Below are 19,003 nucleotides of genomic sequence, written 5' to 3'. Positions count from 1 at the left end.
AACAGTAGAAAAGGTGAGGGTGGTCACTCCAGTAAGGGGCGGGGGCAGATCAGGGGGAATGGTGTTTTAAGCATTCTAGGCCTACTGTATTTTTAACTGTGTACAAGTATTTAAAAATACACTTAAAAAAAAAAAGCAAAGGAAAAAATTTATAACCTAACTTTCTAAACTTAAATCGGAAAAACTATAAAAGATCAATAGATTTGGGGCATCTGGCTGGCTCAGTGGGTAGAGCATGTGACTCTTGTTCTTGGGGTTGTGAAGGTCGAGCAAGCCCCATGTTGGGTGTGTAGACTACTTAAAATCTTAAAAGAAAAAAAAAAAAAAAACAATAGATTTGATTGCATGAAAAGTCCAAAACTTCAGTACATCAGAATGTATCAACACTTTCTGGGACTGAAAAATAACATCCTGGCACCTAATGTCTTCACACTTCCCCTTAAATTTCCCTTTAAGGCCAACAAACATCTCAAAACCAAACATGAGCAGTTACGTGCAAGAGGGGAGAAGTACAGAAAGGGTAGAAGTTGCAGACAATCACCAGCACAAATGCCTACAGCAAACAGGCAGATAAGTAAAGTTACAGTGCAGGCAACAGGAGAAAGATCTGAAGTGCTAGAAGGGCAGAAGAGCAAGGACATGGCCTCCTCAGTCCCCTCAGCATTCCCAGGGACAGAGAATGCCACGAGAATGATCTCTGGTTGCATAGCAAGGAAGAGAGGAGTGAAAAAAGTAACCGCATCCCTATTTCCTTTGAGAAAACTGCCTCAGCTCCGTTCTGTGAGGTCTTCCTCATGAGTGCCTGCCTCCCAAAATGGAGGTCAGGACAATCAAGTCTTCCAATGCCTGCCTATGGAACTATAAGAGTCAGGATCCCAGGGTCAGACGGTGGGATGCTGTCTCCAGAGACTGGAGAAGTACAGCAAGATGCCAAGACACTCAGGGTTCACGGCAGTGGTGGAAACTGGCATGCTGACCGCAAGCCGTCTTGTCCACAATGGGGCCAGGAGATGGCAGTATGGCGACAGCACCGGATGCAAGCAGTCAGGAGGGGCTCAACGGAAACAGTAATCACACGAAGCGGTACAGGGCCCCTAGCACCTTAAAATACACAACCCTAACAACACACACAAAGGTGTATCTCAACTTCCTTGGTTAAAAACACTAACAAGTGACATTTATTTGTTGAGTCACTAAAAAAGGACAAAGAGGGACAATTTAAGCACAAAATTTTTTAATAAGCATTGTAACAAAAATATGTGCTCATAATTGTTAGAAACGTGTAGAAAAATTATGAAGAATTAGTTTCCAAAAAAGCGTTCAGAATCAGTTTTACTTGATTTCTATACGTAAGACTAGATCTGCCAGTCACCCCAGCATGCTAGAAAATTGGCCACCGTATCATGGCTTTAACAGATACACAGGAGGATGGAGAGCCTCCTTAAAAACCTAAAAGAGAGAAATCATAAATGTAAAAAATTTTAAGGTAAAACAAACACTGATACAGTTTATATCTTAGAACATTTGTTTAAAAATATCATCCTGGGAAAACCCAGGACATAAGAAAATATTTCAATCAAAAATCACCTTGCACAATTTCACAAAATAACAATGGCCTGTCAGCATGTGATTCCTAAAAGTGTTTTAAATGGTGCTTTACTTTCTTCAGATAGTAATACAGTCCCTAAGACAGGGCTAAAACACTTAAACATTGTGACCTAAAATAAAAAAGGCAAAACAAAGCCATAGCAAGATTTCTAAAGTTAATGCCCAAATTGCATGATTTTCTTAAGCAACTACTTATTTTAAAAAGTACAGATAATCTCAATATAGCATAATCCAGTCTATGATGAACTTTAAAAAATGGAGAAAATTTGGCTTTCAGCAGGATCATTTCATGAGATGTTTCAAGGTGAACTAGGTCAATACGGAGCATACAAGTGTGTGTGTGCATGTGTGTGTGTGTGCTGGAAATGCATGATTCCAAGCACCTCATTCTCCAACATCATTTTCTTTTTTGTGGGTTTTAATTTTTATCAAAGTTATACATTCTCTTGACTTAAAGAATCAAACAGTTCTCTAAGACATGTTCTGAGAAACAGCCATCCCTCCTATCTCCACACCTGACCTCCCATTTATCCTCCTGAGACAACACTTCTTTCAGAATTTACCTCCCTATCTCCATCAACCTTTCTTAACTCTTTCTTACGTCTGCAATTTTAGGCATTGCTGCTTTTCCACTAGAGAACAGGAACTGTCCGCCTCTTTGATGTAACCCCAACTTCTTCCTGCCCATATGCTCTCAACAGGTATCTATCACCAGCATTTCACTTAATTAATATTCAAGGTTGACAACAGCATGCCTTGGCAAGCCCTAGTCCCAGCTACGCCATGGGACATATTATGAATACCTTTCCCACCCTGATAAATTTTTAATTGCTTCGTTTTTTCATTTGCTTACTTCTCTGTCATAACTCAACCGACTCTTTGCCAGTCGTCCAAATCTCTCCATACACCCTGATGCATTAGGTTATCTACAAATGTCATCTTCTTGGAAGGCTTCTGCCCAGGTCTAACCCAGCCGGGCAGGATAGACTGCCAGGAAGACAGGAGACCTTCAAGAGCCAAAGTGGGCTCCAAAGGCAACTTTGGGCTGAACCACTCCAAAGGCTCAGTTTCCCAAGAGAAGGAGGCAGATTCTCAGCCACGAATAAACGAACTTTCCTCCTTTCACAAAAAAAGCACATGCTGCCACACACAGAGTGGTCATTCTCCCAGAACAAATCCAAGGGCAACTGCACAAATGTAATAGCTATAAAAATGGTCTAAGGCTGCATAAGAAACCCAGACACGCTTTCCATAGACACGGGCAGAGTCCTTGGCAAGTGCAAAACCTATGTCCACCATGCATATCTTTTTTGCGGTGACACAAGCCAATATGAGCAAGAGAAGTCATAATGGTGATAAAGACCCTTAGTCATTTCATACAGAGCAAGTCATTCCACATGGGCGTTGTGCTGTGCTAACCCACATGCAAGGAACATGAACACACTCCCTGCAAACACGCTAGAGGCTAATGTGAGTCAATACTCACTACGGCAATCTTTACTCACACTCAGCAGATGTTCCTGCATCTACCCAGAAGACTTCTAGTTTCTTCTCCATTCTATTCTGTTTTTCCAATTTCCTCCTATTGCATCTACTCCTTTTTTTTTCTAAATTATAATAAAAAATTCTTAAACTCACAAACTACTAGTAACAAAAAATTCATCCTATCTTTTACTAAATATGGCTATGTCATGACAATTTAGTTTTATTTTTAAAAAATAAGTCTCTTGATTTAGCTGGGGCCTGAGGGTTAAGAGACTAGCCACTGTTGTAATCAAAATGATGCATTTATTCAGGGCAAATCTTAATTTTCTTCATCTTCAGAAGAAATGCCTATAAATCTGAAGTAACGTCAATTTACTGTCACCTTCACTGAAACTTGATTCCTTGAGCCAGAGGAAGGTCCTTACTGTAGTTGATGGTACTAGAGGGGAAAAAAAAATGAACAAATTCAATGAAGGGTAGTACATACATAATATAGAATGTTTTATACCATTAAGAAAATCTAGCATTTCTATACACATAACAAGGTGAAATGTCCAAGATACAAGTTGGTAAAGAAAAAAAAATTAGGATACGAAACAAAGTTAGTACAGATCCAGTTTTATAAAAGAGAAAAGACAAAGGAGAGAAACACAGAAATCTGGAAAAACACGTATCCAATATGTACAGATCCAGTTTTATAAAAGAGAAAAGACAAAGGAGAGAAACACAGAAATCTGGAAAAACACGTATCCAATATGTTATTCATAGTCTTCAGGGCACAAGAATATGGGGATCCACTCTAGATGTCGGGTGCGCAAGGAAAGTAAAAGGAACGTAATTGATTTCAAAGAACAGGAACCAGGAAACAAACAAACAAAAATAAACAAAACCCCACAACAACAAGAATGGGAACCAGGAGAGCGTGCATGTGTCTGGGACTTAAGGCACAGCCAAAAGCACCTCAGAATTTCCAGACAGACATCAAGTCACTGAGGCTCTAAGGGGCTAAGTTTGGGAATCCACCTGAGGTTACAGGGCTAGTGAGAAGCAATAAATTGAGACTAAGATGAGCATCCTTGGATCCTCAACTTCTGTTCTTTCTATAACATAACATCACATGGGCCTGACCCACCTATTGTTTTAATACAGTTGGGTAAAAATATTTCCATCTAAGGGAAAGGAAAAACAGCATACAAGTGGGGCGCCTGGGTGGCTCAGTCAGTTACGTGTCCAACTATGGATTTCGGCTCAGGCTGTGATCTCGGGGTCGTGAGATCCAGCCCTGCATCAGGCTCTGTGCTCAGCGTGAGTCTGCTCGAGATTCTCTCTCTCCTTCTCCCTCTGCTCGTCTCCCAGCTCGTGTACCTTCCCAATAAATAAAGTATTAAAAAAAAAAAAACCAACCCCAAAATAGCATACAAGTAGAACAACCAACTCCTAGTAAAATTCTCCCTGAGGCAGGCTCCTGCACTAGCCACTGGTGTGCTGGGTAAACGAGCTAATGCACCGTCACGAGCCATGCTCACTCCTGTGGCCTGCAGGGGCCCTGCACACCTCCCCTCTGCTATTGCTCCTACCATCTGCAAGGGTGGTGGCCCCACCCAAGGAGAAAACTGAAGTACAGCTTCTCCCACTCTCTCCTACTGGTTGACCCTCCAATGTCCTGCTCCTCTGGTGTCTCCAGACAGAAACCACCACCGAGACGGTTTCACAGTCGAGCCCTGGGCACTAGCTGAAGTGGGACAAGAAAGGGAGACAAGTAACAGTACAGGATGGATGCCCTGGGAGGGGACAGCTGCAGTTCGTTACAAAACCAAACTGAAGTGAAGCCGCACGGAAAAGCACATTCCAATGGCTCAAAGCTCAAACCGACCCTCCCAAAGCCTTTTCTTACCAAGTGGATCTTCTCATGTACTGTTTCCAGGCATCGCTACCAGACTCCCGGCCACCTCCAGTGTGCTTTTCTCCTCCTAGACAAATACACAAGAAGTTCACAGATCGTGAGCAGTTTCTCCGGGTGCAGCCTCTTCTTGGGAGCACGGAGAGAAACACACCGAAAGGAGACCAGAGCTACCTGACCAATGAGTTCCCATTTAGCTCAGAGTATCTCCTCTACAAACAAAAGACAGAGACCAAATAAACAGGAAAAAAGAACTAAGAGGAGAAAAAAAAAAAAAAACCCAAAAGGAATAAAGAGGCAACAAATTTGCCAGAAACAAAAGAAAACCAACCTTACCATTAGACCAGATATTAAGATGGGAAATTTCTGGACAGTGGAAATAGAATTTTCTCATTTAAGCTTAGCTATACACAATTTTCAACAACATATATACACTGCTTTTATAATATTCTGAAATATAACATGAATGTCCTTATATCATAAGAAGGTAATGAGTCCATAAAACAATAAAAGGGTACTATGTACAACGTGCCATCAAAGCACAAGTCTTGGTGGTGTTTTTAGTAACAGCACAGGAGAAAACACTCAACAGAAGAGCTAGAAGAAAAATCTGAGCAGGTGCCTGGCTGGCTCAGTCAGTGCAGTGTGCAACTCCTGATCTCGGGATTGTGAGTTTGAGCCCCACGTTGGGGATAGAGATTACTTAAAAATAAAATCCTAGGGGCACCTGGGTGGCTCAGCCGATTAAGCGTCTGACTCTTGATTTTGGCTCAGGTCATGATCTCAGGGTCATGGGATCGAGCCCTGTGTTGGGCTCTGCGCTCATCGGGGAGTCTCCTTGAGATTCTCTCTCTCCCTCTCCCTCTGCCCCTCACCCAGCACGCAGGCACTCTCTCTCTTCTCTCTAAAGTAAATAGATCTTTAAAATAAATTAAATTAAAAAAATCTTTAAAAAAAAATGAGGAAATCTCCCATATAAAAAAAAAAAGATGGAAAATAGGAGGGAAAAGATAACAAAATTAGACAATTCTTCAAGAGTAACATTCAAGTAATAGTTCCAGTAATTAGAAAAATTGGGGTGCCTGGCTGGCTCAGTCAGTAGAGCATGCAACTCTTGATCTCAGGGTTTTAAATTCAAGCCGCATACTGGGTGCAGAGATTACTTTAAAAAGCGGGGGCACCTCGGTGGCTCAGTCGATTAAGTGTCTGACTGTTGGTTTCAGCTCAGGTCACGATCTCAGGGTCGTGAGATGGAGCCCCAAGTCAGGCTCAGCATGGAGTCTGAGATTCTCACCCTCCCTATCCCTATGCCCCTCCCCCTCAACATTCTCTCTCTAAATAAAACCTTAAAAAAAAAGGGAGAGAGAAAAAGTGGAAGGGAAAAAATTTGTCAAAAATACTACCAAAACAGAACTAGCAAAAACACCCCAACCCTGAAAATTATGAGCCCCAATACTCTAAAGCTAATCACTGGCCCAATGTCCAAGAAAAATTTGTACAAAGACCTCCACTGACATAAATAGGAAAAAATAAAAAAAGAGAGATTGGAAATCAAAGTGGACTGGGCTCTTCATCCACGATACCAGAAATCATAATGCAAATGAATAACAACTGCAAAAGTCTGAGGAAAAATTATTGCAAACTGTGCAGGAAAGACACAGCAGGTCTGCTTGCAATGTTGCTGCCTGTGGGAACCTGGCTGCTAAATAGTTCCCTCCACGGACATAAAACTTCTCCTAAATGATAAAAGTGTCTCACGGGGCCTCAGCTGTTTTGGAACAATGTGGTTTATGTTAAACCCCTGCTTTCTCCTTCAGGGAGTCTGGAGTTTCGGTATATGCCAGGGAAAGAAGGCCTGGGTGACCAGCCCCCAACAAAAGCCTTGGGTGCTGAGTCTCTCATGAGTTTTCCTGGTAGATGACATGTCACGTTTGTCGTCCCGATCCATTGCTGGAAGAATGGAGCACATCCTGTGTGACTTTGAGGGGGAGGACACGGAGAAGCATGGTTGGTTCCTCTGGTTTCCTCTTGACCTCACCGAGCATGATAACATCATGCCACACACACAGAAGAGGAAGGTTTAAGAAAGTTCATCTACGCTAACAGAGTCAACAAATAATGTCTAAAGTGGAGAAAGAGTAAACAGCTAAAGCACCCTACTTTGAAAAACTGAAGTAGGGGCACCTGGCTGGCTCAGTTGGTGGAACACGCCGCTCTGGATCTAAGGGCTGTGAGTTCCAGCCCCACGATGGATGGAGAGATTGCTTATAACTAATAAATAAAAAGTAAAAAAAGTAAGGAAAAAAAAAAAAAGTAAATTTACTCAAAGTAGTTGCTGCTGGGAATGAAGCCGGAATAGAAAAGTGGGAGAACCCCCTTTCCCATTTAAAAATTATAACTTGGGCAGGCTCCAAGGGAGAAGAGTCAGGTGCACAAAGAAGTGTGGGCTACAAACGGAATAAAGGCCTGCAGGGGGTGAGACGGACACACTGGTGCATGCAGGCCACCAGGGCCGAGCCTGAAGGAAAACAGGAGCCTTTCATCAAAGTCGGCACACTGAATAGTAAGGGCAGCAAACACTGGGCTGAAACATTAAAAACTGCCTTGAACGATTTAAACTGTTGGAGATATTAATGCATGTGTGTTTTCCTCTACACATATATAGACATATATGTAAGTATAAACAAGGTAATCTGTTTTCACTATACTTTCCCTCGTTTTTGGTTGTAATGCTTAACACACAATTGTTAGTTGGAATGGCTTTAAAAAAAAAAAAAAACTATTAACCACTTTAAGCATTAAGAACTCAAGGCTTATTATGAGAAAATACAAGCAGAACCCAGTGTAAAAAAACAAGTTGGTATTTTATCTAAAATAAAAGCTAATGTTTAACACTTACCACATCCCTTTGCAACCAAAAACCAGAGTTTTTCGTGTGACGGAATCTGGCTTATCTCCAAAGCCAGGGGTTCTTAATGTTCTTTGCGTCATAGACCATCTCCCCAAAAAAGAGATGCCACCATTTCAAGGGGTCACATATCCTAGGCTAAGGGCCCCGGCTCCAGTGTGATGCTGTGTTTGAGAATAAAAAGTCGGATCTTGGACAATACTCTGAATGTGGCACGTAAGCTCCTCTTAAGCATGTTAACCAGATTCTTACCAGGTTCTATTATTTCGGTTTCTTGGTCAAACTTTTCTAAAAGCTACGACTGCTTTTCCCTTGCTGCCCAAATTGTGTCCCCTCCCCAAATCCCTATGTTAAAAACCTAACTTCTAATACTTTGCTGTATTTGGCAAAAGGACTTTCAAGGAGATAATTAAGGTAGAAGTCGTAAGCCCAAAAAAGAAGTGATAAAGGTATGGCCCTATAATAGGACTGGTGTCCTAGGAAGGGAAGAGGCACCAGGGATGTACGGGCAGGCACAGAGAAAAGGCCACATAAGGGCTGAAGAGAGGCCTCAGCAGAAACCAGCCCTGCCAACACCTTAACCTTGGACTTGAGAACGTCAGTTTCTGTTGTCCAAGCCACCAATGCCATGGTGTCTTGTTATGATACCCCGACGGTCTAACACACTGCCCCCAGCATGGAAAAGGATTCTCTACATACCGAATGCACCTCCAATCTCAGCCCCACTCGTGGGGATGTTGACGTTCACGATGCCACAGTCTGATCCTTTCGGTCTGTGTGTAGAAAGGGAAGCATGGTTGAGAGCAACATACAGGAAATTAAGAAACAAAACAAACAAAAAAACCCAAACAAAACCTCTAAGACTCTCGATGCTCAAAAATGGTCTTTCAACTACGATGGTTTCGTTTTCTTTTTTGTAAGCCCATTCACCACACAAATTAGGCTTATGTAAATTCCCAAAATAGACAAATTATACCCAAGCCAGCGAAAGATTCTGCCCAAATCCTTGGTAAAGATGCTACTTGAAAGTCCCTGTTTCACTTCATTATTCCAAGCAAAGACTTCTTCTTCATTCTGAAAGGACAGACAATGGAAGATGTTAGAGGACGCAGTGTTCAGGTCAAAGTTCACGATGGTACATTTCATGAGATGTACCAGTATAATTTCAGCGCACAAAAGTAAACTAAAATCTCCATCTCTTACTGTTTCTCTTATACACAGCTTTGTGGGGTTTTCCCTTAACTGTACTCTGAGAAACAGAGAGGAGGACAGGCTTCCATTCAAGCTGCTACATCTAGGAGCCAATATTTACTGAGCTCCTACTATATGCAACCCACTGACCTAAGCACTTTGCACGCATTTAGGTTATTTAATCCTCATCCAATGATACAGGTTTTATATTATCCCCAATTTACAGATTAGGCAAGATACACTAAATAATTTACTCAAGAATTCACTCACATACACACAGTACAAAACATACAATTATCCTCTCTAGTCACATGACGTGAAACAATACTAAGACGATTTAAATCAAGGTTTTTAAAAAGCAGTCCTGGGGCGCCTGGGTGGCTCAGTCGTTCAGCGTCTGCCCTCAGCTCAGGTCATGATCCCAGGGTCCTGGGATCGAGCCCCACATCGGGCTCCCTGCTCAGTGAGAAGCCTGCTTCTCCCTCTCCCTCTGCCTGCCGCTCTGCCTACTTGTGCTCTCTCTCGCTCTGTCAAAATAAATAAATAAAATCTTTTAAAAATAAAAAGCAATACTATAATTGCAAAAAGATGTGATTCTCATTATTATAGTTTAACTATTAATCATGGCACATTCAAACCTTGATTCGATTGCCAAATATCTCCTGGCATGGCTTGGGCCTGTCTCACGGTGGGAAAGGAGACCCTCTAGCTCTTTCCGTCTGCTAAAACCCCCAGTCTCTCCATGGATACAGGTTACAACTATAAGTCTTAGATCGCTCATGTAGCTTCTCATTTGTCTGCTGATACTCAGCACTCAGGCTATGGGACTATCGGGTCCCTTCCGTGTGGAAGCTGTGCATCAGGCCCACACACCTCAGAACACGTGACACGTGAAGGAGAGCCAGTCTCCATAAATTCCAATCCGGTGCTCAGCCTGCCTTGGTCTCCCTGACAGCGAGCCCAACATGTTCCACAGTATATAGTGTTCATCTCATCACGGTTTAGCCTTCACCTTCAAACTCCTACTATCACAGTGACTTCCTAAAACCTCCCGAAAGGCTAACCGAGTGTAATTTCATATACCTTCATTTTCTTTCGTCTTCGCAGTTGTTTCAACATCAAACTCAAGAAAAGGGAAACAGAATCCATTTTTACCTTGAATTTAAAGACGTAAAGAATCGGAGCAAACGTCTCTGTGTGTGCAATGGACGCGTTGTGGGCCAGACCTGTCACAATTGTCGGTTCTACGTAATTGCCAGGGCGATCCATGACCTTCAGTAGAGAAATAAAGTAATGAGAATGAAGGCATTTTGCTTTCTGGTACTTCGGGTCAGAAGACACAAGCTTTCCCTATACTTAGAGGAGAGAAAAAAATAAACACCATTTATACAGATAAATTGTTTCCCCAAAGTAACTTCCCACCATGAACAAAAATCTTCTCTGTCTCCTGTTGATACTAACTTAGTTGGTCAGAGAAAAATAGAAAAAGGAGTGAAGGAGCAAAAGCTGTGACATGTGACGTGAGCAAGTGACACTGAAAAAAGTGACAGGTGGCTTTTTAAAAAGTTTATATAATGTAAAAACAGGTCATCTATACTGTCTCAAGACTGTATTATATACCCCATCCCCAAATTCCTACGTGGAAGCCTTAACCCCCACAGTGTGACTGAAATTGGAGACAGACCTTTAAGCAAGTAATTAAAGTTAAATGAGGTCACATGGGTGGGGCCCGAATCTGACAGAATAGAAGTCCTTACAAAAAGAGATACCAGAGACTTATTCTCTCCACACTCAATGCGTGGACACTGAGGAGGAGGTCGTGTGCATGGTGTGCCAGGAACAAAGGCCTCACCAGAAACCAACCCTGCCAGCACCCTGACTTTAGACTCAGTCCCAAGAACGGTGAGCAAAGTGAATTTCTATTGTTTTAATGACCCAGTGGAGTATCTGGGTGGCTCAGTTAGTGAAGCGTCTGCCTTTGGCTCAGGTTATGATCTCAGCGTCCTGGGATCAAGCCCCGCGTGGGGGGCTCCCTGCTCTGTGGGGAGTCTGCTTCTCCCTCTCCCTTTGCCCCTCCCCCACCCTGCTTGTGCTCTTTCTCTCTCTGAAATAAATTCTTAAAAAAAAAAAAACCTGTAGGTTAGTCAATACTGTCCAAATAACTGATTTTGTGGATTGTACTTAATTACTAGTCTTCAAAATCACTCATTTATAGTATTACACATTTTCTTGCTTATTGATTTGACTCCTCGTTTTTCTTTTTTTTTTTGCTAAAATTTCTTCCTTTGTTAAGAGAGGTTATCAGTTTCTAAATACCAGGATGCACACTTCTAACTGAGCTTTGTATTGCGCTGTGAAAGTCTTCTACACCGTTGTTTGTCCTTGGCATGTTCTCACGTATCCGTTGACAGACACTTCAAAGTTCTATGGGAAGTGCAAAGTCCATGGTTCTGTGGGAAAGGAGTTCAAAACTCTGCACCACTGCATAGACCATCATGAGGGCTAAGATTTATATAGTATAAAAATGGGAATACTACATCAATGGAGAAATGAAACCCAACTGTCAATCCACTGCTTAGACTAACATACTGACCAAACAAACAGCCAACCAGTTATGCTCATTATTTTCATTACCCTTTATGCCAAAATTGCCTTTCTAACCAATTAGTTATGCAACAATAATGTTTTTGGTAAAAATGCTGGCAGCAAAGACGCCTATTATGGCCAAACTACCTAGGATCCCGTTTTCGATACCCTGCCTTTTAAAAGCAACCACTAAATACGGATTCTGACTGCTCTGAACACAAAGTCTTTTACTGTCCCAGGAAAAGGAGGTCTCCCTTCCATACAAATTCCCAGGGACTCAATTCAACAACAACCACGGCTCTGAGTTTCCTGTGCGTCCTTCCAGAAGTGTTCCATGCATTTCATGTTGTCAGGCACCAAAACACCGATTTCCCCCTTCTAAGAGGGATGGAGAAAAGACAAGACAGCAGGAGACCCTTCCCCCATCTGCCCAGAGCCCTGCTCGTGCCTAAGGAAGCAAAACTGTGTCACTAAGCTCAGGCGTCATTACCTTGCCACCATAGACCACGGTGCCACCTTCTTTCTTTGCTTCCTCCACTGCTCCCAGAAACATGTTCACTGCCTGTTTGGTGTGGAGTGGCCCATAGAGAACATTAGCTGCACAGAAAAAGGAATGCTCTTAATCTCACCCTGAATGGCATCATTTTATTGTTAGACGAGCTCTCCCAATGAACAGCCCCATCTCTTCATACAGCCCTCCAGTGTAGGGCAGGAGTCCGCAACCTTTCCCAGTAAAAGGACAGGAAATACTGAATCCTCTGCAGGACGTATGGTCTCTACCACAACCGCTCATCTCTGCGAGGGGGGCGAAAGTAGCCACAGAAGACACGGAAACCAGGGGGTGGGGCTGTGTCCTGACAAAGTTTCTCTACATGAACAGGGGGCAGGCCAAATCTGTCAACCCCTGGGTTAAAGGAATGGCTATCAAAGAATCAGAGCACTGCATTAAAACTTAAGATCCGGGGGGCCTGGGTGGCTCAGTCAGTGAAGCGTCTGCCTTCGGCTCAGGTCACGATTCCAGGGTCCTGGGATCAAGCCCCGCATCGGGCTCCCTGCTCAGCGGGGAGCCTGCTTCTCCCTCTCCCACTCCCCCTGCTTGTGTTCCCTCTCTCGCTGTGTCTCTCTCTGTCAGATAAATAAATAAAATCTTTAAAAAAAAAAAAAAAACGTAAGTTCCATTTATTCACGACCATGAGATCATTCTCTAAAAACTTCACAGGCTCAGAAGCTGCTGTGGAATTCAATGGGAAGAGACGGATGCTGTTGGAATCCAGAGCCTTAAAGGGGACCAGGGGACAGAGGAAGAAGGGGATTCAGGTACGCCTCAGTGAGGAGGTGGCACCTTAAGAGCACCAGGCATGGGAAAAGCCGGGTGAAGAGCATTTCCAATGGAAAGGGCAGCAGGACGGAGCCTGGGACACTCGGAGCTCCACGAGAAGGATGGAGAAGCTGGAGCTCAGGGAGCAAAGGAGCGAACGGTACACAGGAGTCAGGGTGGGTAAGAGGGGGAGGCAGAGGTCCCATCATGAGAGACTGTGAGCCGGATCCAGAGGGACTGGGAAGGAATCCAGGTTTTAGCTGAAGAGCAGTTAGCAGTCACTGGAGTGTAGGAAGCAGGAATGTGATTTGTCATCTAATTACATTAAAAGAAAAAAAAATCACTCTGGCTTCTCTGGAAGGCAGAAGTGGAAGCAGGCAAGTCAGCTAGGTGCAGCCTTCCACGAGGATGCTCGTGGCTTGCACGGAGTTTTAAAAGTGAAGAGAGAAAAGCTCATCCGAGTCATCCCATCGGAACACCACGTCCTAAGCTCACCCACCAGCTGACATCAAGCACTGAGGATCCTAAGCTAGGAGCGGACGTGACACCCCAAGTGCCCAATAACCCTGCTTCTTATATCCTCAGGCCTCTCAGGAAAGGAAAAACAGCAAGTATAAGATCAGAAACACTGGTAAGACCAGTTGTTAAAAACGAACATCTTTGAAATAAACCAGATACTCACAGTCCCATGGGTTCCCCACACGGATCTGAGCATAGGCCTTTTTAAGTCTATTTACAACTTCATCATGGATGCTTTCGTGTAAAAACTAAGTGAAAAAAGAAACATTCAGGAGAATAGTCAAACGTACAAATTTGTTAACAATGTGAAACTTTCCATAATTGTACTGATTTGCAACTCATAATGGTTTTTAAACACTATGACCTCTGAAAACATAAGCAAATAATGTATTAGATAATTTCTAATTCTAATATTAACTACATTAAGGCAAAATAATTTCCACTTGGTGGATGTTAGAAAAAAATTTTAGGTGATGTCTTTATCAAGTTTCTAAGGACCTATCTGGCCAAGATTCACACATCAATTAAGCCTGTTTTGGTTCTAGAGTGTTTGACATCTTAATTACCAGAGAACCTCAGGTTTACCTGTCCCTGTGGTGACTAGACATCATAGCAGAATAGTCGGGCTACTGATGCTGTGTAACACGCCCTTAGCCTCAGGCCAAGTAGGGCTCGGGAGGGAGGCCTCAACCAGGAGGACCGCCCTTGGACTCAATCGAGACTCGAGGTAGGATGTAAGTTCCATGCTCTGCTCCCACCGACAGAGATGAACTTGTCAAGCCATCCATTCTCTGGGTTGGTCTCCATGTAACAAATGGATCGACAGTCACGGAGAGGTCCACAGTACTGGAATGGATTTTTCTACATACCATTAACTGTCCCTATGGAAACCAATCTGGGCAGTGACTAATAACATCCTCTAACATTTAACACTAAATATAAAGCCTGATTATGTACAATTGCCCCAACACACAAAGGAAAGTAAAACTCAGCCGAATAGACAAATGCTTGACTTCCATCTCATTTCAAATTTTACCATGTGATTATCTTTTGGAGTACCGATTTCTGTCTTAGCATTAGCGTAGTAAATGTTTAAAGCAAACAAATTCAATACATTGTAAATGTTCTATGAACATCCTATCTCAGATTTTTTTTGAGAGCTTCAACTATGGAACAACGAAGGAAATACAGATAGATAATCAATTGTTGTAAAATACATGAAAAATGAATATGAAAAGTTACAGAAAAAGGAGACTTACTTTCCAGGTATCTTTTATTCTAATTTACATTATGTCAACCTTATAAAGAATTGGTTCATTCTCACTATGGGTGAGAATAAAAACACAAAGTCATGAACATCAGGGTTGTATCCCACACAAAACTGAAATCTAGCTCAAATCTAAGTATGGAGATTAAACCTTCCAAACCCCACACACGGATGCTAAACCACATCCTCCCTATATGCTCGTAATACTGACGTGTTCTATACGTTTGTGTGCAGACTATATATTCATACAGAGACAACAAAGTCGTCTACTTTTCAATAAACCATGCCATATCAAGTCTAGATCTAATACCAGACTTACAGGCCCAAAATTAAAATCTTAATAATATTTTACTACTTAAAGTGTTTTTATGAAAAAACCAAGGCAATCTTTTAGCAAATGATTTGCAAATTCTCCAAACTTTTAGCTGATTTTATTCTCTAAGTGACATTGGGCTTTGTCCATATTGTTCTAGGTTTAAGACTGAAAACAGGTCTCATTCCCCAGTCAAACTGCAATCAATGAGTGTGAGTCCACTTTTAGTTTGGGGTGGAGGGTGAGGCAGAGTCCCTGGTTGATCAGCACCATCTGCCTTGAGCAAGGAAGAGAGTAACCGGACCACAGATGTGCCAACCACGTCTGCAGAATACATTTTCCTAGCAGTACTTCTACACCACATCCTAACAGTACAATGTGATCCTAAGTGGGGTTTGAAGACAACGTCATCCGACGTCATGTGCCCTCGCAGACACACTCACCAGGCGCCTCGCGGTGGTACACCTCTGCCCAGCTGTCCCCACTGCTGCGAAGAGAGCCGATGGAACAACTAAGCTGAGGTCCGCATCCTCAAAGGCTTAGAGAGACAAAACAGATACCCATCAGTGTCGCCAAGTAGACTTGCTAACTGGTACTAAGTGATGTCCTCGAAGGCTCAGTAATAGACTATCAGCATTTCCCCTGTGCTAGAAGCATGCTCACATCACGGGGGCAACTTTTCTTCCAGGGAGGATTACATAAGAGCAGAATAATGAGCTCTAAGGTCTTAACCCCAGTACAGATGTCAAAGGAGATTAATAGTGGTATGTACCTCACGGGATTACTGTGGGGATTAAAGGAAATAACTCAGATGAAAGAGCTGAACACAGTATCTGTGAAACCCAGCGCTCGCTAAATGCTAACTATATTTTTGAATGAACACTCTTTAACCAGATGGGTTCAACCAGAATAAAGCCATCACCACAGTCTTTTTAAATTTCTGGTGCACACCACAAATATATAGGCATTTACACATGATGATGATGATGGCAATATGCAAATTACCAAATTTTGCTTTTTATCACAAAATCCATGCTTCTATCAAGCAATCACCCTACTGATGTCCATTATCCAGAATAGGCTGGTAGCCTCTTTCCTTCTGTGCCCAACAACCGAAAAAGACAATCAAGTCAATTCCAAGCCTACAGGTAAACGATGCAATGCTTTAAGGAAGGACTCCTTCCCAGTATAAAAGCACTCAATATTTCATTACAGACAAGCTAATTTTTTAAAATATAAAGGAATCAGGAAGTTGTGTAAGAATTACTTATTCTAGAGAAACATGTGGGCAGTTTTCAGAAAGCAGGAGAAGGAAAAGAAAGAAACCATGTCGCACCAGAAAGTCTCGGGCACAAGCTCTAAGCCCCAAGTAGCGTTTTCCAACATGAATACCTGTCCTTCCTAGTCATCTCTGCCTTCAAACCTTTGTGTCCTGTCTCACAAGTAAATCCTGAAAGCCAAACTTACGTCTTAGACGGACACAACAGAGGAAGGATGAGTTTCTTTTTGAGTCCTTTATGTTCACCGTGGCTACCAAAGCTATTCTGAACAGAAAATAAATGAAAGGCAGCCTTACCAATAATGGCATTGTTTCCTCCAAGTTCTAACAAACTTCTCCCTTTAAAAACACAAACACACATTAAAGCCCATTTCAGTATTTAACGCACACTGCAAGAGGGCCTGAAATCACAGCCTATGTCAATTATGTTCTTAATTTATTTTCAGATTCCAAATGTAGCATGAGCATTGCATCCATGTCTTGATTTTCATAACTGTACCAAGCTTATATGGCACAATGTCCGTACTCCTAAGATATACACTAAAATATTTAGTGGTAAAGAAACACAATGTTTTCAGCATTTCTTCAAAGGTTAAAAATAAACCAAGAAGCACCCACAGTTTATGTGCGTGTGTGCATGCTGGAGAGAGAAAATGATAAATGGGGCAACACAAGCCATTGGGTGAATTTCATTAAAGGTACCCAGGAATTCCTTGTGTTCGTCTTGTAACTTTTCTCTCATTGTGAAATTATACCCCCTGAAACTGTAAGTCTGGGAAACTGTGTAATCTGCCAAGATATTAAACAGAGAATTACCATATGACCTAGCAATCTACTTCTGGGTCCTTAACCAATAGCTAAAAGGTGGAAACAACCCAAGGGTCCATCAAAAAATGAGCAAATAAACAAAAATATTATCCAGCTCTAAAAAGGAAGATTATGACATGCCACCACCTTTAAGACATACTATGTAGAGCCAGCCAGCCACAGAAGGACAAATACCGCGTGGTGACACTACTCATAGGAGGTTCTCAGACTGGTCAAATCCACGGAGAAAGAAAGCAGAATGATGGTTGCCAAGGGCTGGAGGATGGCAGAACTGGGGAGTTCGTTTTTAATGAGGATAAAATTGGGAAAACAAAACAGTTCTGGAGAGGGATGGTGGTGATGGTTGCAGAGCAATGAAAATGTACTTAATGACACAGAACTATACACTTAAAATAGTTTAAATGGTAAATTTTGTTATATACTATATATATATAAACATATATATACACACACACACATTTCTTTTACCACAATAAAAAAAAGTTAAGAAATTTTTTAAAAATTTAAATCAGAAAGTATCAAATAGGCAGAAAGCTACGGCTCCTGAGTCACCATGAAATCTCTCCTCATCATCTGATACAGCGCCTTCAAATCTCTTTCCTGTTCATTTATATTTTCTTGACATCATAGGAACTAATTTGCTCTTACACCTTCTCCCTAAGTTGTTAAGGGCTGTTTAAAAATATCACTGCATACTATGGAACAAATTTTACTTACCTCCTGCTCCCGTGTTGGATAATATTGATTACTGATCATCAACCTCTTGATTATCTAGTTCAGTCAGGGCCAAAGGGTAGGTCTATTAGAGCTCCTGATAAACATGCCAACTTACATTCCAGGAAAGTTACACAGCAGCCTACGAACGTCTACGAACACCATTCTTACCTTACACACCTCAGCAATAAAGAACAGAGATGTGCCTCGACTTTAGGGCTTTTACTGCTGATCTTTTGAATATCTTTCCTTAAATGCCCTTTAAAATCCACTTCTACGTAAAAAAATACTACTTATTTGATATCAGGAGCACATGGGGCAGCAGGAGAATATGTTCTCTCTCCAATGCTCTGAAACAGTTAAGCACCCAGGGGACATTATAAGGAGATGGGGCTGTCATGACCAGAAGTCACTGCTACTCATCAGCCGTAGTCTTTACTACAAGAGAGGATTTAATGATAGCTTGGCTGGCTACAGAGGAGGACGATGCTACCTGCTAAGGAAAGGAAGGCAACAGCGGAATCTGCACCTAACGTGGGATCCTGCGGCCCGGCTTCAAGGGACACACCGCAGAGAAGGGACCTATACATTCCATATCCTCCTACTTCTCTGCGTGCTCCCTAATTAGACTCATAACCACCAACCCTCTCCAAGGAAAGAACCTATAACTGATGGCGATGGATACGTGTTTCTAAAGACTGTAATCCTTCTACTAAACTACTACTTAAGAGAGAATAACCAACTATAGCTTTGAGTAAGAAGAAGGGGAAAGGAGAAGGAAGAGATGAATCTGCTCATGGAAGCAGCAGGATTAATGATCTTGAGCACGCCGGGACAAGCTTCTTGGGCCAGGTGTGGATCTTCGAACAAGTTATCTATTCAAAAGCTTTGCCCATTTTTTAATTGGGTTGTGCTTTATATTGTTGAATTTTAAGAGTTCTTTATTTATTCTAGATACGAATCTCTCATCAATAAAGGATTTGCAAATATCTTCTCCCATTCTGTAGGTTTCTCTTTCCACCTTTTTGTTAAGTTTCTTTGGAAGCACCGAAGTTTTATTTTTGATGAAGTCTACTTAATCTTTTGT

General features: G+C 42.2%; 1 protein-coding gene across 2 annotated transcripts in view; it reads right to left on the bottom strand.

The window, feature by feature from the left end:
- Positions 1–351: 351 nt before the first annotated feature.
- ALDH7A1 (aldehyde dehydrogenase 7 family member A1) overlaps positions 352–19,003 on the bottom strand; it is a 42,623-nt gene continuing 23,971 nt past the window's right edge. Inside the window, exons 10-19 of one of the 2 annotated variants that reach the window (XM_032425160.1) lie at positions 16,672–16,713; positions 15,539–15,633; positions 13,679–13,763; positions 12,169–12,275; positions 10,248–10,364; positions 8,878–8,975; positions 8,601–8,674; positions 4,988–5,063; positions 3,476–3,532; positions 352–1,449 (exon numbers count right to left, since the gene is read on the bottom strand). In XM_032425160.1, the coding sequence (XP_032281051.1) occupies positions 3,478–3,532; positions 4,988–5,063; positions 8,601–8,674; positions 8,878–8,975; positions 10,248–10,364; positions 12,169–12,275; positions 13,679–13,763; positions 15,539–15,633; positions 16,672–16,713 (749 nt within the window). In that variant the 3' untranslated portion in view covers positions 352–1,449; positions 3,476–3,477. Of the gene's footprint in view, positions 1,450–3,379; positions 3,533–4,987; positions 5,064–8,600; positions 8,675–8,877; positions 8,976–10,247; positions 10,365–12,168; positions 12,276–13,678; positions 13,764–15,538; positions 15,634–16,671; positions 16,714–19,003 lie in introns of those variants that run through there. The other variant, XM_032425161.1, reaches the window with a different exon arrangement.

This window comes from Phoca vitulina, unplaced genomic scaffold, assembly GCF_004348235.1.
Source record: "Phoca vitulina isolate PV1807 unplaced genomic scaffold, GSC_HSeal_1.0 scaffold32, whole genome shotgun sequence".
NCBI classification, from domain to species: Eukaryota; Metazoa; Chordata; class Mammalia; order Carnivora; family Phocidae; genus Phoca; species Phoca vitulina.
Note: the sequence above shows the minus strand (reverse complement) of the source record. Positions and strands in the feature narration are given on the sequence as shown.